This window comes from Myotis nattereri (genome assembly GCF_964212035.1).
Source record: "Myotis nattereri genome assembly, chromosome: 2".
In the NCBI taxonomy this organism is placed as follows: Eukaryota; Metazoa; Chordata; class Mammalia; order Chiroptera; family Vespertilionidae; genus Myotis; species Myotis nattereri.
The window spans coordinates 146,956,811-146,982,800 of NC_138076.1; the positions used below are offsets into that span (position 1 = coordinate 146,956,811).

General features: G+C 36.8%; 1 protein-coding gene and 2 pseudogenes across 4 annotated transcripts in view; 1 reads left to right on the plus strand and 2 right to left on the minus strand.

Annotated features, from left to right (window-relative positions):
- Window positions 1-25,990, minus strand: part of TBC1D15 (TBC1 domain family member 15) — a 72,125-nt gene that overhangs the window by 16,835 nt on the left and 29,300 nt on the right. The window contains exons 5-12 of one of the 2 annotated variants that reach the window (XM_081083286.1): window positions 21,038-21,248; window positions 14,697-14,799; window positions 13,065-13,115; window positions 12,598-12,795; window positions 9,991-10,119; window positions 9,361-9,464; window positions 7,613-7,707; window positions 4,445-4,561 (exon numbers count right to left, since the gene is read on the minus strand). In XM_081083286.1, the coding sequence (XP_080939412.1) occupies window positions 4,445-4,561; window positions 7,613-7,707; window positions 9,361-9,464; window positions 9,991-10,119; window positions 12,598-12,795; window positions 13,065-13,115; window positions 14,697-14,799; window positions 21,038-21,248 (1,008 nt within the window). The remainder of the gene's footprint in view (window positions 1-4,444; window positions 4,562-7,612; window positions 7,708-9,360; window positions 9,465-9,990; window positions 10,120-12,597; window positions 12,796-13,064; window positions 13,116-14,696; window positions 14,800-21,037; window positions 21,249-25,990) is intronic. The other variant, XM_081083287.1, reaches the window with a different exon arrangement.
- LOC308512163 (small nuclear ribonucleoprotein G-like) lies at window positions 8,581-8,876 on the minus strand (annotated as a pseudogene). The gene has a single exon. The product of its transcript is annotated as a small nuclear ribonucleoprotein G-like (transcript).
- On the plus strand, window positions 11,166-12,010 carry LOC308514539 (ethylmalonyl-CoA decarboxylase-like; annotated as a pseudogene). The gene has a single exon. The product of its transcript is annotated as an ethylmalonyl-CoA decarboxylase-like (transcript).

Sequence of the window (25,990 nt, forward strand, 5' to 3'; positions counted from 1 at the left end):
GGGACTTACCTTCTATAATTGAAACTTTGTTGCCATCACTGGAGCTGAGAGCCGGCTCCTACTTGCTCCAGCTCTGAGGCCACGGCCTGCTGAAAGCAGGTATCTGGGGTTTGTTTAGTTTCTATAATTGAAACTTTGTTGCTTTTGGAGCTCAGAGCCGGGCCAGGCAGGCAGGGAACCTTGGCTTCCTCCATCACTGAAGCAAGCAAGCCTCCTGCTCACTTTAGCTGCGTGGCTGCCGGCCTCCATCTTGGTTGGGTTAATTTGCATATCGTGCTGATTAGCCCATGGGAGGCGTAGCGAAGGTACGGTCAATTACCACGTTTGTCTATTATTAGGTAGGATAATTCCACTTATTAGGTTATTCAGGATCATCATTATGAACATGCCCTATAAAAGAGATACCTGATATGCCCTAGGTGTGGGGTGTTTGAACTAAAATTCAGTCCTCCTTGAGTTTTTCTAACTGCTTTTGTAATGTTTGTCTTCTGTCTGCTTTTGATCATTTTGTCTCCTTCCTCACTATTAATCCTATCTAATAAAGAGGGAATATGCTAATTGACCCTCATGCCATCGGAAGATCGTGGCACCCACAGCCTATAAGGAATATGCTAATTGACTTTCACACCCTCAAAGATGGCGGCACCCAAAGCCACAAAATGGCCAGCAGGGGAGGGCAGTTGTGGGCGATCAGGCCAGCAGAGGAGGGCAGTGGGGGCAATCAGGCAGGCAGGGAGCAGTTAGGTGTCGATCAGGCTGGCAGGGAGGTGGTTAGGGGGTGATCAGGCTGACAGGTAGAAGCGGTTAAGGGCAATCAGGCAGGCAGGTGAGCAGTTGGCAGCCAGCAGTCCCAGATTGGAGAGGGTGCAGGCTGGGCTGAGGCAACCCCCCTCCCCCTGCCCCCAGTGCCTCTAGTAAGATTAGATTCAACACAAATAAACTTTATACCTACCTAGTCTATGGGCTAAGAAGTCAAATTAACTAAATACGACAGAATCACCTATAAGAGTTTATATGCAGCCCAAGTTCCTTTGCTATGGGTAAAAGGCAAGAAATTTGGTCCACTGCTTTATGAAAACTACCTTAGCTTCTCACAAGGCCAGAGTTCTTTATGGAAAGCTTGCTTATGTTTCAGATAACTTAAGTATTTGACTAGAAAGAATGTGGGGTTAACACAAACAAACTAAAAGAGAAATTTATGCAGTTAGCTGGTCTGGGCCTATGCCCTGAAAAAAATCTGAGCATTCAGGAATTCCTTCTGAGAATATGAATAAATTCCTACCTCAAAATTCCTACCAGAGAGTTCAAGGCAATGCCTCTTACTCCCTAGGAATATGGTCCTATACCCTTTCCTACAGAAACCAAACTGGCAAAGGGCCAGGGTGCTGAATGTATACTGGCAAGAAATCCAGCCTGAAAGACCTGGGTTTCCAACCCCCACCAGTCCAATATTTACTACTTGTGCAAACTTGAATCACTTTCCAAACCACTATAACCTTATGCATAAAGTAGGCATTATTTTCCCACTTCTTCAAAAGGCTGCTAGTAGAATCCAAATCTATATCTAAATCAAGTATGAAAGCACTCTATAACCTGAAAAGCACTCTACTGATATGTGTTCAATGATCCAAGCTGAGACTCATTATAGGTGTGACAGACTGGTGAAAATTTAAAGAGAAATCTGTGATTTTCAACTTATTGTCACCAAATGGGCCAATGCCCCAAAGATCCATAAAGCGTTTACATCTTGCCATAACCAGTTTGGCTCAGTGGATAGAGCGTCGGCCTGTGGACGGAAAGGTCCTGGGTTCTATTCCAGTCAAGGGCATGTACCTTGGTTGCAGGCACATCCCCAGTAGGGGGTGTGCAGGAGGCAGCTGATCGATGTTTCTCTCTCATTGATGTTTCTAACTCTCTATCTCTCTCCATTCCTCTCTGTAAAAAATCAATAAAATATATTAAAAAAATAAATAAAATGTCCCCTCAGTTTATAAAAAAAAAAAAAGAGTTTACATCTTTCCCTAATCCTATATAATAAAGAGGTAATATGCAAATTAATCCTCACGCCCTCACAAGATGGCTGCCTACAACCAGGCCGGCAGGGGGGTTAGTGAAGGATGACCAAACAACTGAACAAGTAGGCTGCATGGGGAGGCCAGGCCAGCAGGGGTGTTAGTGAGGGACGACCAAACAACTGACCAGCAGGCTGTGTGGGGCAACCAGGCTGATGGGGAGTGGGGGGTGGGGGGGCCTTGAGGAGTGACCAGGCCAATGGGGGGGTGGGGGGGTGAAGCAGTTGGGGGCAACCAGGTCAGCAGGGGGGCAGTTGGGGGCAACCAAGCTGGCGGGGGGGGGGGGGGTCAGTAAGAGGCAACCAGGCTGGCAGGGGGGGCAGTTGCGGGTAACCAGGCCGGCTGGGGGGGTAGGAAGGGGTGACCAGGGCAGAAGGGAGGGCAGTTAGGGGCGATCAGGCTGGCACGCAGAGGCAGTGAGGAGCAAATCAGGCCAGCGGGGGTTGGGGGCAGTTAGGAGCGACCAGGCAGGCAGGCAGTGAGCAATTAGGAGCCAGCGGTCCAGGATTGGGAGGGGGATGCCCAACTGACGGTTTAGGCCCGATCCTGGGCCTAAACCATCAGTCGGACATCCCCCAAAGGGTCGGGTCCCAGATTAGAGAGGGTGCGGGCTGGGCTGAGGGGACACCCCACCCATGCACGAATTTCATGCACCAGGCCTCTAGTATACATATAAGAAGCCAGGAGGAATTCATATAGATACAAATGGTGAATAAAATGTACCCATAATTCAAGGTTCATTTGGGTTTAACGTGCCAAATATCCAATTACCTTCTCCAAAAGATGTTTCTAGCTATATTAAAGTAATCTGGAAAATATCTATTTCTACTATCCTCTACTTGGAATCCCTCTCATGGTAGGTATACTCAGAAATGTCCCATTGCTTAAACTTTACTTAAAGGTTGATGCTTAGGAAATTTGTTGGTCCTTTAAAGAAATAGCTCAAGTTCACTTGCCCTTTAATATATTGGTTTCTTAGGTTATCTATTCCTTAGCATCTCTTCCCCATGCAATCCCCAACTCTGACCTACAGTACCAGTGTTTTCAACCCATTTTTGAAACTATATTAGACAAGCAGGGCTGATAACTCTATAGGGCATGTAGTCCCTTTCCAAGAAAAGAAAGTAAAGTTCTACATGCCCCTACAGAGTTATCAACACTGCCTGTCTATCAAATCAATAAATTCTTTAATAAGGGAGAAAGCATATCAAACAAAGGTTCCAAAACTTTCTCACTTCACAGAACCCATAATATCTCAGTAAATTTTTCCAACGTATCCCATGGCTCAAAGAAACAACTAACATTTCCATTTATTAAGTAGTTAGATCCAAACAACCTAAGTATTTATGCCCTATGACCTTAGCATCTGTTGGGCATTACACTACTTCTCAAACCTTGAAATCCAACTGGATACCGCCATCCTCATTCCTGTTCCTAATCTATTTTCACTAGTACTGCTTATCACAGCCAAGGCCCAAAACATGGCTTAACAAAGATATATCTTCAGCCCTGGCTGGTGTGGCTCAGTTGGGCATCGTCATATTTAAGGAAAGGCTGCTGGTTCAATTCCCAGTCAAGAGTACATGCCTGGGTTGCAGGCTCCATCCCCTGTAGGGGACATGCAGGAGGCAGCCAATTGATGTTTCCCTCTCACAATTATGTTTCTCTCCCTCTCTCTCCTTCTCTCTAAAAATCAATTTTAAAAAATCTTATATATATATGTAACTCATCAGAAGTAATGTGGTGATCTAATTTGAAATCCTATTTCAGATGGTAGTTAGAGCTGTGTCCTATAGATGTCACTATATTTCCCTGAAAAGTTTAAAATATCCCATGTTGTCCCCATGAGTTTGCTAAGACAACACAGTGCTCCTCAGTGCACAATTTGGGAGCCATAGCCTTGTAAGTTTCCAGTGCCCTGTAGAACAATCCCTATAAAAATTAGGCCACAGAACTATTACATACATATGTCTAACTGGTTAATAAACTGAAATTCTATTTTCTTTAAATATTTTCTTATTGATTTCAGAAAGGAAGGGAGGAGATAGATAGAAACAACAATGATGAGAGAGTGTCATTAATCAACCACCCCCCGCATACCCCATACTGGAGATCGAGCCCGCAACCCAGGCACGTGCCCTGACCAGGAATGAAACCCTCATCTCCTGGTTCATAGGTTGATGCTAAACCACTGAGCTATGCCAGTATTAAAAATGCTCAAATCAATACTTGTGAAGAAATGGGGAAGTTATTATACAATAGGGTAGAATCTAACAATAGAGGATGACCAGTTTAGGTTCTGTAAGAACATTTTTTAAATGTATTAGATCAATATTCTAAATCTCTTTAAATTAGAATATTAGAGAACTTACCTAAATCAAAATCATACATACAGTAGGTCATCAAAATGTCATGAAGTAAAATCAACCCTGGATTATCTTGGCCTTCATAAAACTTGTTTGTTCGATCTGTTCTGTTAACATCTTTTTCTAAGGAGGAAAATCACATATGTGAAACATTTCAAAAAACAGATTTTTATAAAGCTCACATCTTATAAGCACAGGATTATTTTTCTTGCTATTAACTTTACTCTCTCACCAAGCCTTTACTTAATGAAAATAATTAATCAAATTCCATTTCAGGTATGCAATAAAGTAGCATTTTGGAATCATTTTCAAAAATCAGTCTACCTATCCATGAGTATGTTTTTAAATATTTTTATCTAAACACAGAAATCTTTTAATTGAATAATAGACAATATTTCCCATTAATTAAAAGCAACACTAGGTAGTAATTCACATTAGTTAGCAATAAAAATGCCAGTCATGATGCTTGTAATTAGGCAGTATTATTTAAAAACAGTAATGAAAAAAGCTACTATGCTATCAAGCATATTCAAAGAGATTTGTTTAATTCATATCTGCTTCATTAATTATGAGAAGTAGTATCAATTTCTTCATCATGTTCCATAATCATCTTCAGGACAAATTACTTCCTTATTCTCATATGTACATTATTCAGACTATATGTTAGTATAAGCAATTATTTTGAAAAAATGAAAATCCACATTTTAGTGGAAATGATTTCATAACATTCAAAATAGATTTGGAAACATCACAAGAGTATCCCAAGTTATACTGACAATTCACGAACCTATTAAATGCATCTTGGGAAAGACTTTACAACTAAAAAGAGCATTTCTCTAACCTAAATCCCTCAGTAAATTGGAAATTTTTTTAAACTCAAAATGATAAATGTAATTTATAACCAATTCTGTTTAAAAGTTGTGGAGAAATGGGAGCGTATTATATAACAGAGTAAAATCTAACAACAGAAGATGACCAGTTTAGGTTCTGAAAGAACATTTTTAGAATGTATTAGAGCAATATTCTAGCTTTCTGTTATACTACATGAGATTTAATGAAGAAAGTATATATCTATAGAATTGTGAAATAAGAAATAGCAATACAAAAAATGCTATAAATGTAAAATTTCATTTAAAATGTCAAAATATTTCAGTCTCATATTACAGTTGATAAAGAGGTACATAATGAGTATTAACTTAAGCACAATTTACATAATCATAATGCCAATACAGAATATCTGACTTAATAGGTGTTTCAAACACAGGAAAGTTATTTGTACTTTTTCCTCTTGTATATTTCTGCCAAGCAGAATACTAAAAAAAAAAAAAAAAAATTAAAAAATGATATTTCATAAGGAAAATATTTCTAGAAACTATTTCTAGAAAGACAATGAGTACTTAAGTTAAAAATAAATCCAACTCTCCGTCCAACTTGATGTAGCTAAAAATTTAAGACTGAAGAACACAACCATGCCGACTAATCCCATTTTACATTCACCATCACTAACCTTTCTTACCATTCATCCTCTTTGTATTCATATAACTATTGTACAACTTCTCCTCTCTTCTCTAGCATCCAACACGTTATCTTCTACCACATCCATCATTTCTTCTCTGACCTCATCAGTTTTTATACTCCACCCAACTCACTCCAGCCACCCTCACCTCTCCACTGTACTTCGGAAATCAAGACCCTGGGATGGAAACAAGTCTAACACATGCTTCTTTCTGCTTGGATTGCCCTTCACCTAGGTATCTACATAGTTCACCAATCCCTTTTTCAAGTTTCCACTCAAATATCACCTTTTCAAGAAGAGCTGCCTCTGATCACCCAAGTTAAAATAACACAACACATAAAATTCATAACCATCTTTCCTGCCTTATTTTTCTATTTTAGCACTTATCACTAACATACCACATATGTTACTTCTTATCTTATTGACTGTCTGTTCTTCCCCCACAGAAACAAAAGCTACTTAAAGAATTTTATTTTGTTCCCTGATTTATCCCCAATGCCTAGGACAGCCTTGGGCTAACTACGGCCCACGGGCTGAATCCAGCCCGTTTGAAATGAATAAAACTAAAAAAGAAAAAGACCGTACCCTTTTATGTAATGATGTTTACTTTGAATTTATATTAGTTCACACAAACACTCCATCCATGCTTTTGTTCCGGCCCTCCGGTCCAGTTTAAGAACACATTGTGGCCCTCGAGTCAAAAAGTTTGCCCACCCCTGGCCTAGGAGAACCTACTACATAATAGGCACTAAGTAAATACTGAATGAATATGGGAATGTTTAAAATATCGTGATTATCAAAAAAATTCTTGTACAGCTATAGCTATGCATTCCTTCAATAACTTTTCCAACCTGGCCTTTATCGTAAGAGTCACACAACCCAGTATTCACTATTTAAAAATAAATCTAATTCTCTTAATGTAAAATTCTATCATTCATCTCCTTTTTAGGTTAATAGTTATTCAATTTGCAAAAATTGACCAAAATTTTCTATCTATCTGGAGTCATTTAATGAAAAAATTAAATATATTCATATTTAGAGGAGATCTGGAGGGATATAAACCAAAGCCTATTTAAACAGTTATCTCTGGATGACTGAAACAAACTAATTTTAATTTTTTCTTTGTTCATCTACAGTTACTAATTTTTCATAATAAACAAACTTTTTAAAATAAGACAATAATTTTAATTCAATAAGCAAGTAAAGTTAAATACTGTTTTTACTAATTCACATTTTGAAATTAAAATATAAAATACATCAGTATTTATAAATATACTAACTTCATATAGCTATTTGAAGAGGAAAAACCAATAGTAAACACTGCCGGGCTGGTTTGGCTCAGTAGTTGAGCGTCGATCTATGAACCAGGAGGTCGCGGTTTGATTCCTGGTCTGCCGACTCAATCCCCAGTGGGGGTGTGCATGAGGCAGCCGATCAATGATTCTCTCTCATCACTGATTCCCTCTCCCTTCCTCCCTGAAATCAAAATATATATTTTTTAATTGATTTAAAGACCAGTAAACACATTCTAATGTACTCTTGAATTCTGATTTCTCTTTTGAGTCCCAATTCTATAACATAAATATTCATTTCTTAAATCTTATCAAGATTTTAATGTAAACCTTTCTCGTGCACTTCCAAAATTAAGAAAAAATTACCAATAAGACTTCTATAATCTCTTAACCTCGAATTTCTCTTCTCTTGTTCCTCGCTGACAGATTTCCACTGTAGTTTCATCCTGAAGTATTCATCACTATAGAAAACAATTTTACACCAAAAACAGCTTACTTTGAACATTTTATTTAAAAATTTTAATTGAGCTTTTCTATAAACATTTTATCAAAGCATTTATAATGCTAGTGAGATGCAAGTTTATAAATGATACTGCAATGTTTAAAGTTATGAAAACAAAGGAAAAATAAAACAACCTTATACATGTCATAAATTTTGCTTAAACTACTAGAATAATTTAGGTATGATTGTAAGGAAACATTTACCTTAATCCCTAATATCATACCTAAAATTATTCCAGTCATTAAGTATTTAACCATGAAAGTTTCTGAGTAATTCCAAATACAAATCTACAGACTTTTTAAAATGTGACAATTTTACTACATAAACTTGTTAATGTAAAAATGTCTTAGGAAAACTGGCAAAAAAGTTGAAAAGAATTGTTTGAGAGTTTGAATATGCACATAATGATTAGGAGTGAGCTTTAAATTAAAGGCTAGACTGATGAACTAATAATAAGAGTATACCTGGAAAGTTGTTCTGTGTTTCTTTTCAAATCTGAGAGATTATTTAAAAATAGAAACACTCTTCCAAAAAAAAAAAGATCAGTTTATGTTACATTACAAGAGCACAGAAAAATTAATGAAAAGTAATTAACCTAAATAGCAAATACACTTTTTTATGAGCTATTTTATAATCTCATAATAAAAAACAAAAATAAATCTAGATAAATGAGGTATTTTAAAATCCAAACCTAATTAGTTATTTTTCAAGTATTCAAAATATTTGTACATAACTACAAATGAGGTCTGTCTAATAAATGTTTCTGGTTTGAAATAACTGTGTTATTCACAGTATATTTTTTTACTACCACAAAGTTTATAATAAAAGTTCACTATGAAAATGCATACAACCCAATTTTTATATTATAGTAAAGCAGGTGCTGTGGAGAGGGGACATGTAGAAGCAACTGATTTCTCTGGTGAGCACAGTCATTCTTTATACTCTCCAAGGCTTTTAACATGATGATACTATTTCCTCGTATTACCATGTTCCAATATTGTTCTGTTGCCCACTAGTTGCCATCTTCACACATTCATCTATCACAAGATTCATAAAGGGATCAAATCCCTGCAATATTCCTTGGATATATCTGCCTTAATTTAATTTCAATGATAATTTCTTGTCCATAGTTTTGTTTTTTTTTACTCAAGAGAGTAAATTTTGCTCATGGTGTCTACTCAGTGAGATCAAAGATACCTCCAAACACAATCTGTGGATTCCCTCATGTTCCTGCACTGGTGGGCATAATTTTTAAGTTAAAAAGATAAAAATAAAATGACTTTCTCATATCCTAGTCTACATATCCTAAATAGTCATTTAAAAACCCTTTACTGCCCAGCCACAGTGGCTCAGTGGTTGAGCATCAACCTATGAACCAGGTCACAGATCAGTCAGGCACATGCCCGAGTCGCAGGCTAGATTCCCAGTAGGGGGCATGCAGGAGGCAGCTGATCAATGATTCTCATAATTGATGTTTCTATCTCTCTCTCCCTCTCCTTCTCTGAAATCAATAAAAACATTTTAAAATAATAATAAATAAAAACCCTTTATTAATTTCTATGGGTGAGTTACCTGAATTTCTTTGATGAACATACAAAAGACAATTACTTACGTTTTTTGTTTTTGTAATTGAGTTCTTTCCTCCTTGGTACTGTCCCAAGGAAAGTAACCCAGAAGAAATTTCCAAACTTGCTTCCTCAATGCATGACTGAGTCCCTGAAGAAAACATGCATATTAAACGCATTCGTAAAAAAAAGAATGCAGTACTTTAAGTTCACAAAGCTTGCATTTAAATAAACAGAAAGACTAATATTTGAGTTTTATACATAAAAACAGCTCAATTTAGTAAATACTACCTTGTTTTTGACTTCTGGATTCTCAAGATACAAACAGCTGCCAGAAAGCTTAAATAATGCAAAGAATATACAACAGACTACATAGCAGACAGTGGTGCTGATTAGTCTTTCAAAACCAAATCATTACTGGATAACACAACTACCACTGGGGCATATACAGGTCTTCTTCACATAACCCATCACATCTGAAGTAAGGAAAAATATCTTTCCCTAGGCTTACTGGTATACCACCTGACATCAGGGACATCACAAGCATCTAACTCTGTCCTACAGCACTTTTAAAGCATCATTCATCAAAAAGGAATTCATTCCCTTCCCCTCCCCCAAAAAAGAAGAAAATCTTGAACACCAGCAGTTTAAATTACAATCCATATTAAAGTATTTACCCCTCGAAATATCATCTGCTTCATATTATCTACATTTAAAATTCTTCCTTCGGAATCAATGTTCTTAGTCCATTCTTCCAGTGATACTGGCTCTCTCCTTTGAACAACAGGTCTTTCTCCCAAATCAATCTAAAATAAGATAATCAATAAAAAGTATACCTTTAACCATGAAATCATGGTAATAGAAACTTAAACTAAAATATGATTACTCAGAAATGTTCTAACATTTTTAATATCTTCCCTTGTTTTCCAATATTTAGTTTATGAACTAAATAGTTAACATTCCATACATTTTTCCTCCTACTAAACATACAAATAATTGGGTTATAAATTCAGGATGGAAAAACATTTGCTATTTTGGGTTTCAATTATGTAAGTGCAGAACAGTTAACATGTAAATTCCTATAAGAGACCCTTCACACTAAATGGTATGCTATATTATTAAAAAACAGTATTATTCCATTAATCATATTCTAAAATTAGTTTTTCTCCAAACTAAAATTTGTAGCTCTCAGAACTGATTCATTAGCTCCACTTGGTATGTTCTACAGTTTTTAATTCAATTAACGGATGTTGGTAATTTAAAAATGCCATTTACAATATAAGCCCTTTAATTAAGTACCACAATTTAGATATTTATAATGTTCTAACTATGTGCAGCCTAGCACTGTAGCAAATTCAAAAGTGTTGTTGCACAAATATGTAAAGATTGGCCATAATTCAGGTCCAAAGCCCATATTATTTTAAAAAGAAGATTCCCATGAGAATAAAAACCTTATAGTAGTAGTGTCTTGACTGGTGCCTCTGGAACAGAACTAGAAGCAATACTCTAGTGCCATGGTCAGCAAACTGCAGCTCGCGAGCCACATGCAGCTCTTTGGCCCCTTGAGTGTGGCTCTTCCACAAAATACCACGTGTGGGCGCGCACGTACAGTGCGATGGAAACTTCCTGGCCCATGCACAGAAGTCAGTATTTTGTGGAAGAGCCACACTCAAGGGGCCAAAGAGCCGCATGTGGCTCGCGAGCCACAGTTTGCCGAGCCGCAGTTTGCCGACCACTGCCTAGGCTAGGGTCACTATTCACTGCTGTCCACTCAATGAAACAAGCAATCTTTTCATTATTATTAAAAGGTAATCAGATCATTCCAGTAAGAGAAAGCAGCTTGCAAAGAGGAATGGAGTCCAAACAGAAAATGGCAAGAAGTCTTTTGAAAACATCATCCATTCTCTAAGGACAAAATTGCTACATCAAATGGGTTTGTCACTTTATAGTACATCTTGTGGCTTCCATGTGGAAGAAATAAAAAGAAAACTTCCACTGTTTCCTGGAGGAATCCAGTGACCTTCAGAAGGAAGACAATGGCATTGGCTTTTCTCCCTATGAACAATCCAAGTACAAGGAATGACTTCTTGGGTATTAACTTTCTCCTCAGGATCTGATCTGAAAGCAATAAAAGTACTATGAACCCCAGAGGATGGAGTGGCCTTATGTATGTTCATGGAAAGCACCTTAGTAGTAAGATTTAAGAAACTTTCTTTAAAAAGTATCCCACTGTATGAAGGTTGGGCTTTGGTTGGAGGAGCAGTATTTATTACAGCATGTGATTTCAGATTAATGACTAAAAAGAGATCAGATTTGTTCACAAGGAGATGGGTATAATAAATACTAAGCTGAGGCAGAGCTGCCCAGCTGGCTGAAATTATCCACAGTAGATAAGCTCTCAAAGTGTTAAGTGGGGCCCTCAAACTGGATTCAAAACAAGCTTTCAACTTAGGAATGGTCAAAGAGGTCTTGCAGTGTTCAAATGAAACTGAATATACAAAAGGGGCACAAGTGGCTAAAGCAGTTTATGAAAGGGTCACCAGAAGTAATTAGAGCTTTGAAAAACATCTGCTTCTTCAGGCAAAGAAGTTTTATTTCCAGGAGGCATTACAGACCGAAAGAGATCTTTTAGGAACACTTTGGGGTGGACCCATAAATTTAGAGGCTATTGCTAGGAAAGGAAAATTTTGTAAATAGTTACAACTCTAATGACTCATATGTAGAAAAGTTAAACGATATTAAAAATGAATGTCAGAATTACTTTGCAGGGTACTACTAGTGTTTGGGTTTGTTTTTAAAAATATTTTGAATACCTAAACTCACTGGCTTAGTTTTCAGTATATAATATTCCCTCCCTTTTCTGTAGGGGATAATTTCCATGATCCCAGTGGATGCCTGAAATCGTGGATAGTACTGAGCCCTATATATACTGTTTCTCCCTTTACTTACATACCAATGATAAAGTTCAATTTATACATTAGGTGCAGTTAAGAGATTAACAACAATAACTAATAACACAATTATAACAGCAAAAAAAGGTAACCAAAAAAAAACAGATCCAACATTAATAAACAGAAAGAATATGTAGTAATCGTTGAAGAACAATTTGGTGGCAAGACAAGTGTTAGTTGTTAAATATGTTAGCAGAAAGTTACAAGAAAGGATTATGAGAAAGAGGCAGGTAAAACTAAAATTGAGTTTCTATTTATATAGCATTCATGCATGTTTAAAAACATTCCTCTGGTTAAAATATAAGAGCTATATTAATATAAATCTCCACTCACTCTTGTGATGACTTCAAATCCCGGTTCTTCTTGTTGATTTATTTTTAAACCTGGAATAGCATCACTAAGAAAATCTGCCATTTCTGAAGGTGGTCGCTGATGTGTAGAGGGATCGCTGCCTCTCAAACTATCAAAAATGTAGTTTGTGACTTTGGAAAATCCTACCATAGTTGCTGTATAAGGATCCTTTTTAATTTTCTATGTAGTAGAAAGAAAAATATTAGCATTAATTCAAATGAAAAATAAAAATACCTCATGATGGGAAATCAGCACTAAAACAGAGTAGTCTAAGATTATCTTAAAATATTATTTTTTTCCGAGGAGAAAAAATTTAATTTTCTAAGACAATCTTTTCATTTGGTTAAAATAGTATATTAAATGGGAAATTAATGCTGATTGAATTACAGGTAAAAAATGATTTGCAGGCTTCATTCAATCTGCACATCAGAAACATATGCAGTGCTTACTTTCCATTGGTGAGTGGCCCACAACAGCTTTCTTCTGTCTAGCAGTCCTGCCTTCACAAAAGAACATTATTTCTGAAGCGTGCAGTACCACACTAGCCTAACACAAAATATTTGGTAGCTAAGTTTAAAAGCTCACAATACTTAAATATTAGCTGATATTTTAATCTAATTATATGATTAGTAAATCATGCCAAGAAAAATAATTCGTTCTGGGCAGTGCTGTGCCTAAAAACAGCAAAAGGTTTTTCTACTGCTAGGGTTACTTCTAAATCCCAAAATGCCTGATTATTCAGTTAGCAAAAATTGTTACTTCTTTAAAGTCAATCTTTATTGATTATTTAATCACAGTAAGAAAATCTGTTCCCTCCCTTTTCTTTTTTAATCCTCACGTGAAGGATACGTTTTAATTGATTTTTAGAGAGGGTAGGGGAGAGAAAAAGAGAAACATTGGTTTGGTTGACTCCCCGTACCCACCCCAACCAGAGATCAAACACACAACCTAGGTATATGCCCTGAAAATCGAACCTGCAACTTTTTGGTGTATGGGACGATGCTCCAATCAACTAAGCCACCCATCCAGGGCCCTCACTTTTTATTTTAATCAGTGGTTAGCTCTCTTGTCTTCCTTACTTATCTTGTTTAACTTCAGAACCAAGAAGAGCCTTGACCCGAGAGCTTAGTTGGTTAGAGCATTTTCCCTACACACCAAGGTTGTAGATTTGATCCCCAGCCAGGGCACATACAAAAATCAACCGATAAATGCATAAATAAGTGTAACAACTAATTGGTGTTGCATGCTCGCTCTCTCTCGCTCTCTCTCTCCTTTCCTCTCTCTCTAAAATCAATAAAAAATTAAATTAAATTAAAAAAAAAAAGAACCGCCGAAACCGGTTTGGCTCAGTGGATAGAGCGTCGGCCTGCGGACTGGGGGGACCCGGGTTCGGTTCCGGTCAGGGGCATGTGCCTGGGTTGCGGGCATATCCCCCGTGGGGGGTGTGCAGGAGGCAGCTGATCGATGTTTCTCTCTCATCGATGTTTCTAGCTCTCTGTCTCTCTCCTTTCCTCTCTGTGAAAAATCAATAAAATATAAAAAAAAAAAAAAAAGAACCAAGAGAATATCCGGGACAGAGTAAGCACTCAAACATTTGTTGAGTGAATAAGTGAGTAAATGAATGAACAACCATTTCATTAGATTACATACAAATCTGAGTGAAAAATAAACTAACTTTATTGTGTCAAGTGGACATTTTTAGCCAAATGCAAGAATATAATCAAATATTTTAAGAGGAATTAGAACCTACTTAAATAGAAAATAAAAATTCAAACCAGATCTTTGCCTAATTTTCTCATTAATGAATTCAAAACAGCTTACACAATATTTCACCTAATCAATGAAAGCTATTTCAGTATTATAAAGGGGAAAAAAATGCTTTGAGAGTAACTAAGAACCGAAGAAGCTTCTAACAATATAAAACATACTATTATTTCTATAAAATTACAGCGAACAGTTTTATAAAGTTTACAAAGAGATATTTGCCTCATTCTGTGTAACTAAGAAAGTTGAGAGGTAGGGGGTATATAAAATAATGGAGATAGATTAACAGATTAATAATACAGATTTAAGAAACATACTTGTATTAAACCATATGCTGGTTCATCAAGAAGATTTTCAAAAGACTGTGAAAGACTCTTATTCGGACAATTTACAAGAAGTATTCTTTTATCCTGTGGAGCTCTGTAATAAAAAGAAGGGATGTATTGAAAATGCTAGCATAATGCATCAATTACTACCTGAATAACTCTAGTGCAGTTACTTTTCCTTAACAACAACGAAAAACTTAAATGTCTAGTTTTTGAACTGTTTCCCATTAATATAATATTAACAAGTACTTAGAACTACCTTGATTTCCAAAACTACATGAAATATTAAATTTACGAATATAAAAGGGTTGAAGTATATTTTTCTTCTAAGTAAAACCAAGAGGACTACATTGTAATGAACCCAAATTCCTGTTTAGAATTATAGCAGAAAACCTTAAAAATATATCTTTCTTTATATCATCAAAACTAAAGTAAGACAAAACACACTCTAGGATTCATTAGTGTATATATATTATATACACTCTAGGAAAATGTCCCATTTTGAAATGGTTTCCAATTTCATTCCACAGCTTGGTAGTATTGCATATAAGATGTTAAAAATATAAGATACAGCCCAGCTGGTGTGGCTAAGTAGTTGAGCATTGACCAATAAACCAGGTTCAATTCCCAGTCAGGGCACATGCCTGACTTGCAGGCTCGATCCCCAGTAGGGGCCGATCAATGATTCCCATCACTGATGTTTCTATCTCTCTCTCCCTCTCCTTTCCTCTCTCTGAAATCAGTAAAACCTATTAAAAAATATAAATGATAGATGAAGTATCAGTTAAAGATCATTAATTATGCTAACCATAATTATTAGCACACACAAACATATTTAACAAGGTTATGTAATGTACAGTTCAGGTAATAGTATTTTTTAGTTCTTGCTTATTAAGCTCTGGACACAAGTTTTTCTTTATATTTCTTCAGAGCTACAGAACAAATAAAATACATTCCAAGTAGACATCTGTCTAATTTCAGGTAATCAGATGAATTACCCACTTTTTTCTATTCAAATAAGTTTGATAACTCAGTAAGTCAACTGTAATGAATCCACAACTTTTATGTTTAAAAATTAAATGTGTTATTTTGCTACTATCTATTTCTAGTTTATCATAAATGTTTGAGATAAGAACTTTAATAACAGTTATCTCTTCTCCATTCTAACATAACAGAATGCAACAGCAATGCTAAGGGGAATATGAAATCCAAAACAGGATCTTATTCTTACATATTCAGAAACAGTACTCAATCTTCAGAGACAATAAGAGCTTAATAAGCCCATTGGCTTTTTAAAGTAGCTGAGGTTGAGTCATTTGCAGTAGAAAAAAAAAATTTTTTAATGTTCAATTTTCATTAAATACCATCTTTCTGAGCACCTTTTGGGGTAATGTTTAATATGAAGACCTAGAGTACAGGTTCTCGCATAGTATTTTTAAATAACAGATCAACTTTTAAATGTAGCACCAGAACAAGAAACTAATACAGAAAAATACTTTTTTCTACCACAGTGCTACTATTGCATAAGTTATCATTTTGTTTCTAACAATAACTAAGTCAAATTATTTCTTTAAAATCCAAATAAAAACTGGTCATTAAAATCAAAACTCTAGCTATGCATATAGAAGGGGAACAAAAATACAACCTTCAACTATCAGGACTCAGATCATTACGGCTACAGATCTAAAACTGTAGTCAGTAAACTGTAGATGGGAAGAAGAAATGATTGCCCAATGAACAAGCAACCACAGATACTTTGTAAAAAGGAAGGATTTCATTTTTTATAGCCAATATTCTGTGATGAGGGGCTGGGGAGAGCTCTAGGAGGAGAGATGTAAGAAATTTAAGATTTAGTTGCCCCTAAAAAAAAAAAATCAACAAAACATTTTTAAAGTACATCAGCCAAAACACAAGTAGTATATTGTTAGACAATTACAGAGTATTGGCATTCCAGAATATTGCTCCAATAGTACAAACTCCATGAAGGCAGGGGTCATATCTTTTTTGATTATTGCTCTTTTAAGCTCTTGACCCAGTTCCTCAAAAAAAAATAAAATAAAATTAGTTGTTAAATAAAAAAATAGAGGGAGAAAGAACAACACCATTCCCCCGGTTTCATGTTTCCAAATGGAAATATGCACTTGTTCTAAAGAAATTCTCCTTCACAGGGACACATTTGATTGCTGAAATCAGGAAAAAACAAGGTGCATGTTTGGCATAATCCCATCCCAGCTCTCTCCTGTTCCTGGATCTGCCTGAGAACAGAGAAAGCAGTTTCTGGTCTGCTCTCATTCACATCGTAAGTGATCTGTCCTCTTGAGGAAGACCTGCAGTTGTCTGAAAATGACAAACACTGGGTGCCTTCAAAACTAATTTAGGGTGAATTATTATGATGCTGCATATCTAAGCTTCACCGATAATGGTGATATTTTTATCAGCAACTGTCTGATTCTTATATTTACTACTCAGTAATTTATAAATACAGGAAAGAAAACAACAGTTCACTTACAGCCCTCATTAAAATATGACCAGCACAAGTTCAAGCTACTCATGCCCTTATAATGTGACTAGAGGCTCCGTGCACAAAATTTATGCACAAGGGGAAGGGGGATGCACGGCAGCAGTCCCTTAGCCCAGCCTGCACCCTCTCACAATCCAGGACCACCAGCACCTAACTGCTCACCTGCCTGCCTGCCTGATCACCCCAAACCGCTCACCTGCCTGCCTGCCTGATCACCCCAAACCGCTCACCTGCCTGCCTGATCGCCCCTAACCCCTCTGCCTGCCTGCCTGATCACCCCTAACTGCTCGCCTGCCTGCCTGATCGCCCCTAACCACTTGCGTGTCTGCCTGATCATCCCTAACCACTCGCCTGCCTGCCTGATCACCTCTAACTGCCTCTGCCTCAGCCCTCGCCACTGTGGCTTTGTCTGGAATGACATCCAGAAGGTCGTTCGGCTGTTCAGTCTAATTAGCATATTACGTTTTTATTATTATAGATTGCTGAGTATATCGGTTTCCCATCCAGGATAGAAAACTCTACATCTTAAGCTAAAATCTGTTTCCTTTCATTTTCTCTTTGGAGTCATACAAAACAAATGTACAATTTATTTCTTTTAACATCCCTTTCAATATTACTTATAGAATTAAAAGTACCATACCATTTATTCATTCAACTAAGATTGATTGTACAAATATGTGCTATGCACTGTGGCTAGGAACTCAGGAGACAATGCAAACAAGATAAAAGCAATCCCTGCTTGTATGGGCTTACATTCTAGAGCAGAACATTTAAAAAATAGACAAAACGATTTTATTCTGTTAAGGGTCATGAAGGAAACAAATAAGAGAATGAGACAGTGAAAAGGAATGGACGTTGGAACCTACATTATATGGGAGACAGGGGCATCCAGAGGAGCTCTTCTGAGGAAGTGCCATTAAACTAATACCTTGAGGATCAAAAAGGAAAAAATATATCCCACGCAAAAGAAATAGCATACATAAGACCCTAAGACAAGAAAGCACTTAAGGTGTTTTAGGAACTGAAAGAAAATCATGTGGCTAGACTACAGAAGAGAATAGTGTGAGAAAAGGTTTATGAGATAAACAGAGCTAAGATAAGGCAGGTCCTTGTTGACCATAAGAAGAAGTCTGGATTTTATTTAATGTTACACCAAAATTCCTCTTCTTCAAGTTAAAGTTTTTCATGATACCATTCTTATCCCTTTTATTACAAGTCATCTTTTTCATGTAGAATAGTCTAACACAATGGTCGGCAAACTGCGGCTTGCGAGCCACATGCGGCTCTTTGGCCCCTTGAGTGTGGCTCTTCCTAAGCCTTAGGAGTACCCTAATTAAGTTAATAACAATGTACCTACCTATATAGTTTAAGTTTAAAAAATTTCGCTCTCAAAAGAAATTTCAATCATTGTACTGCTGATATTTGGCTCTGTTGACTAATGAGTTTGCCGTCCACTGGTCTAACACATTTAAAATTAAGCCCAGTTCTCCAAAGTGTGAACCCACCAGTAGAGTAGAGAGGTTCTACCACTTCATCCTTAGTACTATGCTTTAATCAAGTCCCAGATCGAATGAGCTATTTTGTGAGTGTTACATCACAACGCTGATTAATGAGCTTGCTTGCTCAAAAGTAAAACCCAAGTCTTTAACACCTGCTATTCAGAGGGCCAAACCTTCTGCCCCAATCATGACAATGCCTCACCTGAAATCTACTTACTAGTAATCTCCTGTACGGTAGCCTAGTCACAGCTTTTCACTTGAAGATCCAGACCCAAATACTACCAACCAGGCCTGACTTTCTTATGGTTACTGGTACTGATCAGCATATCTAATGTCAGCCAGGAATGATCAACATGGGAGGGGAGAAAATGTCATTCCAGAAAACACATAGTATCTTCCAACTATTGAATCACTCTTAGCTTTATATAATCTAAATTTAGACATGATAAAAGGATATTTTTCTATTTTCTATTATAAAGTGAGGACATTATTCATGAAGTTAACAATCATCCCTACAGTTCCCCACGCTGAAATCTCAACTTCTACCTCTCACCTCCATATATCCAATCAATCACAAACTCTAATGCTTGTATCTTCCCTGTCACTCTCCCATTTCATGGCACTATAATTTCATCTAGATGACTAGAACCTGCTAACATGATTTACAAGATCCTTTATGCTTTGGCCTTTACCCAGCTCTTTGGCCTCATCTTTATATTTAGTAACCTCCCTTCTCTCACTATGCAGAACTGTGATATTGAATTACTCTGTTTTGTGATTACATCATGTTTTACATCCTTTCTCTATCTAAAACATCTCTTTTTAAATATCTCCTTCCCCTTCATGCTAATGTTCACTCATTTGTCAGGTTTCAACTTAGATGTCGCTTCCTCAGAAAGTATTCCTGAGTCCTACCCAACCTGCAGTTGGATGAGGTACCCTTTCCTCTCTTCCTGGGAGCTCCCAAAGCACCTTGTACATCCTTCACCTTGGTTCTTGATTTTATTGCCACTTATTGGTCAGCATCCTTCACAAGACCATAAATTCTCAGATATCAAGAAATGTGCCTGTTTTATTCACTACTAAATATCAAGCAACTAGCACAGTGTTCAGTACATAATTGATATTCAAAATATATTTGATGAGAGTAACAGCAAGAAAGAATATGTGTATCAAAGGCACATAGGTGAATAAATGTAAGATACAAGATTTTTTAAAATCCTATATAATAAAAGCCTAATATGCTGAGTCTGGTCGTCCAATCAACCAATCAAAGCGTAATACGCTAATGATATCCTAAGGCCGCTCAACCACTCACTATGACATGCACTGACCACCAGGAGGCAGACAGTTGACCGGTCGACCCATCGCTATGACGTGCACTGACCACCAGGGGGCAGACGTTCGGACCGGTAGGTTAGCTTGCTGCGGGGGTCCAGCCGATCAGGACTGAGTGAGATGGTCCGGCCACACCTTGGAGCCCTTCCACAGTCCCTCCCCAGCTGGCCAACCTTTCATGTCCCTCCCCAACCCCAAATGTACACAAGTGGTGTCCCTTGGTCTGGCCTGCGCCCTCTAGCAATCCAGGACCCCTCAGGGGATGTCAGAGAGCTGGTTTCGGCCTGATCCCGCTCAATGCAGGAGATTCCCCCTGGTGGTCAGTGCGCTCCCACTGGAAGAGCGCTGCTCAGCCAAACGCAGGGCTCATGGCTGGCAAGCACAGAGGCGGTGGCGGGAGCCTCTCCCACTTCCGTGGCAACACTAAGGACCCCTCAGGTGGATGTCCATCTGCCAGCGGGGAGCAAGCCTAAGCCCGCAGGCGGACATCCTCCGAGGAGTCCTGGACTGTGAGAGGGCGCAGGCTGGGCTGAGGGAGACCACCACCACACCCTCCCGCACAGTGCATGAATTTCATGAATGGGGCCTTTAGTAATTTTATAAAGGACTTAGACTTGCCTAACTTAAATTTGAAATATTACAAATAAAACTCTATATACCTAATAAAAACTACATAATAAAAGGTTAATTTGGTAAATATATAATCCATAAGTTACTGATGCATCTTCATTTAAATGTGTATAAAAATATCAGACCACTTTTCTTTAAAACAGTGCTATGATAACAGGTTGCAGATCCAAAATATTACAATGGCAAGATGTTATTCAAAGTAGTTGATATCCAGAAAAATAAAAAGTTGCTTGTGCCCTGGTATGCACATAGGTCGCTGATACCCACTAACAAGTAAAAAGAGTTTGCCTGGAGTCCAATACAACAATCCAATTTCAATAAGTAGAAAATAATTTGATACTTACTCACACAATACCACATATTTTTCAAGAGACTCAATCAGTAGTTTGCTATCGCCTTGATGAAAGTGCAGAGCAGGGAGAACGACATCATCCTTTAGACAGAATACCAAATACGACCAGCCCATACCCTCTTTGTTTTGCTTGATTGATTTCAGGTCTGTCAAACTGAACAGGAATGACCATTTGCTTTTCCCATTTCTTTGACTTGGAGTATCTTGAAAACAAGAAAGTGGGGCAAAATATTTTTGTTCACCTTTTTAAAAGGTACTGACAGTGCTCTTCATGATGGCCTAACAGAAATTTGTTGACCCCAGGGAATGACTACGCCATTCATATCACTATGGCTCCCACCTGTATTAAAAATGGCAACATATATTTTCTTTATTTTTTTACGTTATTTTTTTATTGTTTAAATAAAGTATTACAAATAGTAGTACATATGTCTCCTTTTTTTTTTTCCAATTGACCTTCCCCCAGCTTTTCCTACTCCCCAGCACATTCCCTCACCCCCCCCCAGTGTCTTGTGTCCATTGTTTATACTTATTTTCTTTAAAAAATAATTTTTTAAATAATTATCCTATTGCACACAAACTAAAAAGGTTATCCCCATTTAAATATAAGCTTTGCCCAAAATGAACATGACTCTGGAAGCAGGCTGGCTGAATTCAAATTACAATACCACAATCTTACTAAGCGAATGATTTGGAGCAAATAACTGAATCTTTCTGAGTCTCAGTTTCATCATCTGTAAAATGCAGAGAATTATACTTACCTCACAATGTTATTCTAAGAATTAAAAGATATAATACTTGTCAACTAACTAGGTACAGTGCAAAGTATGTAGCGAATACTCAATAAATGTTAATACTTTCCACTCCCCCAAATATGAATGATGATGCTGGACGACATTGAGTGAAGATAAGTATACCAGTATAAAAAAAAATATTGGGGTGAATAGCCAGACTTTTTTTTTTTTTGGCAAAATCCCAAAGAACAGTGGGGAATTAAGGGTGAAATATAACTAAGTTATAAATGCTTCAAAGAGAATGAATACATTTAACCTTCCTGCTAAATCAATCGTATACTAAATTAAAACCTCATTTCAAATCAAACTATAGTTATGTAAAATAAAGCATTTTCTGAGTTTGTGGGCTGTTTATAGAAGCTTTAAATCCTAGGTTTGTGAACAATATCATAATTGATAACAAGGAACTTAAAGGTTATCCATTTAAATAAAAATTTAAAAAACAAAGAAAAATGTTTCTTCTCATTAATGTACAAAATTAGTTTCTAATCTAGTTATGATTTCAAATCATTTTATTTTAACATTTTAACTCAGACATAAGCATGTCATGTTCCTAAAATTTTAAAAAACATTGTACCTAATGTTGTTTCCTAAGAAGTGTCATACTGTTATTCAAGCTCTTCTTTAATTCCATCCCACACCATCAATTCTACAAGAATAAACTGCACAGCTGATATATGCTTATAGAACTTGATCGAAGGGTAGACCTATTGGTGTTGACCTGCATGTATATCACCCTTCTTATACAGTCAGGAACACTGTAACTCCATCAACTCCAAAAAGACCTCCTACACTGACACAAAGAAATCTACAGCTTACAGAAATTGCTACCTTCAAGGAATTCAGGTACCATTCCTAGTTCATGGACACTTTAGCAAGTATCATTTCAAAGGAAGCCCAAAAAGGCTTAAGTAACACACCAGCTGGAATGGTGAACTCATATCTAAGGCTGGCACTAGATTAAGTGACATGTGTCCACTTGGCTGCTATAGAACATGTTTTACTGGAATTTATATTATAGAGCTTATAACATTACTACAAACTGATATCAAAGTGAGAACAATACTACTAGTACAATTCCAATATCTTCATGAATCATGTGTGAATATACACTTAGACTACCTATTACTATATTATCTGCAAAGAACAAAAATATTTTCACAGCAAAAGAGCAATGGAAAACTAGATATAAACAATTATTTAAATGAAATTCTTAAGTTACACAAAAAAGTATTGAACCCAAATTAATGTAAGAAAATCATGTGGAGAACATTAAATAATATATGCAGGTTATATGAATCATCAGGAGTTTGTGCATATCCAAAACTAAAAATTTTACAGATTTTTTCATTAAAGGAAGAGACACACATTACATATTAAGTAAAACAGAATATGCCTCACACATTTCCTCAGTTAAAATGCTGACAAATGATGAGATAAAGATTACAAGTCAATTCTAGAAGTCCCTTTTACTAGAATATAGCTTCATGAGAACAGGAATTTTACTTTGTCACCGCTATATCCCCAGCTCCTAGAAGAGTGACTACCATGTAATAGGTACTCAAAGATGTGTTGATAAATGAATAACTAAGACAAGTCAACAATTTAATCTATCATCAATAACTAACCAGAAACAGTTGGTTACAAAGAAACAGAACCCAAGAGTTAGCTCAAAATTTCCTTCGTTTTCCTTACAGAAGGTAATAAAACTAATTGGTACTGATGAACTTACTATGTTACCAAATACATATAAAAACATCTCCAAAACACTGACATGAGAAAACTGGCCATAACGCAGAAGAGTAAAACAAAGAGCTCAGTAAGTATCTATCCATGTCTTAAATAGAATTAACATCAAGGACATGACATTTTAGATGGGTTTGTAGAACATCATGTCAGTCTTTTGTTCTGGGAATATATATTTTCAAGACATTTATCTAGTACATAAAAGCAAATATTTAGCAGTAGAAACTCTTAAGAAATATAAAGTTAAATAAACCTTCAATAGTCAATTTTTTAAAGGTTTGTCCCAAGTTTCCTTTGTGAATCACCAACAAGGGTAAAAATATTTGAAAAAAAATGCTTTTTAAAAATATAAAAATGACCCTGGCCAGTTTCTCAGTGGTTAGAGCACCGGCCCTCAGATGGAAGGGTCTCGGATTCAATTCCTGGTCAAGGCATGTACCTCCGTTGCAGGTTCAAAACCCGGCCCCAGTCAGGGCACGTGCAGGAGGCAATCAATTAATGTGTCTCTCTTATATCAATGTTTCTCTCTCTCTCTCTCCCCCCCCCCTTCCTCTCTTTCACTCTCTCTAAAAGATCAATGTAAAAAATATCCTTGGGTGAGGATTAAAAATGTAAATATATATGTAGTTTCATAATGGCACAATTTTGAATTCTGAAACATCAAGCCTAGAAAATGCCTCCTTTAGGAAGGAGTTTTGATGAAGTATAATCAGATAAGATAGTCTAGGACAGGACAGGATGGGACAGAGTGCATTGCACTTCATAACTCCTTGTTCAGTTGAATATATGTAAGCATATTGGGCCATATTGTTCAATCTATTTCTTACTGCTATGCACAACCATAATTTTTTTTAAATACTGGGGAAAAAAGAAGAAAATCTTAACTTTTAATAACTACGAAATAAAGTTATGCTCTTTACTTAGTAAGTCACAATGCATGGCCAAGCCATGTAAGCAATATTTACATCTGTGTTTTTTTGCTAAGCTATACAGAGGTTCTCAACTTCACACATTTAAATCACTAGGACAGTGGTCGGTAAACTGTGGCTTGCGAGCCACATGCGGCTCTTTGGCCCCTTGAGTGTGGCTCTTCCACAAAATACCGACTTCTGCGCATGGGCCACGAAGTTTCAATCGCACTGCATGTGCGCGCCAGCATGTGGTATTTTGTGGAAGAGCCACACTCAAGGGGCCAAAGAGCCGCATGTGGCTCGCGAGCCGCAGTTTGCCGACCACTGCACTAGGAGATTTTGAAAAGTATAGATGTCCAGTCTCTATCTCCAGAGAATGATTTAATTTGCTGACTAAAAGCCAGGCATTAGTACTTTTTAAAAAAGCCTAATCTTCCCAAATAATTTCAATGTGCAAAGTTGAAAACCATTATTCTGAAAAAGATCTTTAGCCCTGGCCAGTGGCTCAATTGGTTGGAGCGTCATCCTGTTTTATACCAAAAGGTTGTGGATTCAATTCCCAGTCCTGGCACATACCTAGATTGTGGGTTCAATCCCAGGTCGGGGCAAGTAGGGGAGGCAACTGATCGATGTTTCTGTCTCACATCATGTTTCTCTCTCCCCCTTTCCTCTCTCTCTAAAAAAACAAATAAATAAAATAAAAATATCTTTATTGTCACATTATACTTTTCTCATCCACATAATGCTTCTTTCTTCTATGGAATTCTGAAAACTAATTTTGCTCATTCCTGCAGTCTGACTTTTTCATTTTCAAGGATTTAACAGTATTAGGCAACAACGAACAAAAAATAGCAATTCACATAACCAATCCTAAAGATCTAGTCTAGAGAAGTTAAAAATCCCTCACCTGCCAAATATACTAAAATCCTGTGGTTTTATTTTTCCTTAACACTTTGCATTGCTCTGATTCTCTTTCGATAGAAAGAGAATTCCAATAAGTTAGTTAGTTAGTAAGTAAATAAGTAAGTAAATAAATAAATAAATAAATAAATAGGAGAGGAACACACATACATAAACTGATTGTCAATATCTTGTGAATTAATATTTATCTTAATTGCCACTGTTTCCAAGAAATGATACAGTTCAAAATGTAACTACTATTTATAATAATAAAAGCATAATATGCTAATTAGACCGGATGTCCTTCAATAAAGCCAGGGCTGCCAGGGAAACCTGGGTCCTGGGTGCCAGAGGGAAGCCACTGCCAGCAACTTGGAGAAGGAAGGCCTACTCTTGCATGAATTTCATGCATCAGGCCTCTAGTATATGAGAATAATTCCCCAGGCCATATATGAAAATCAATTTTACTTAGTAACAATGCTATATAAATGTAGCAACAGATATTCTAATAAATTTTGATAAACATGGATAAATTCCTATATTCAAACCAAAATCATTAAGACATAAAATTTACTTTTAGTTATAAAACAGGGG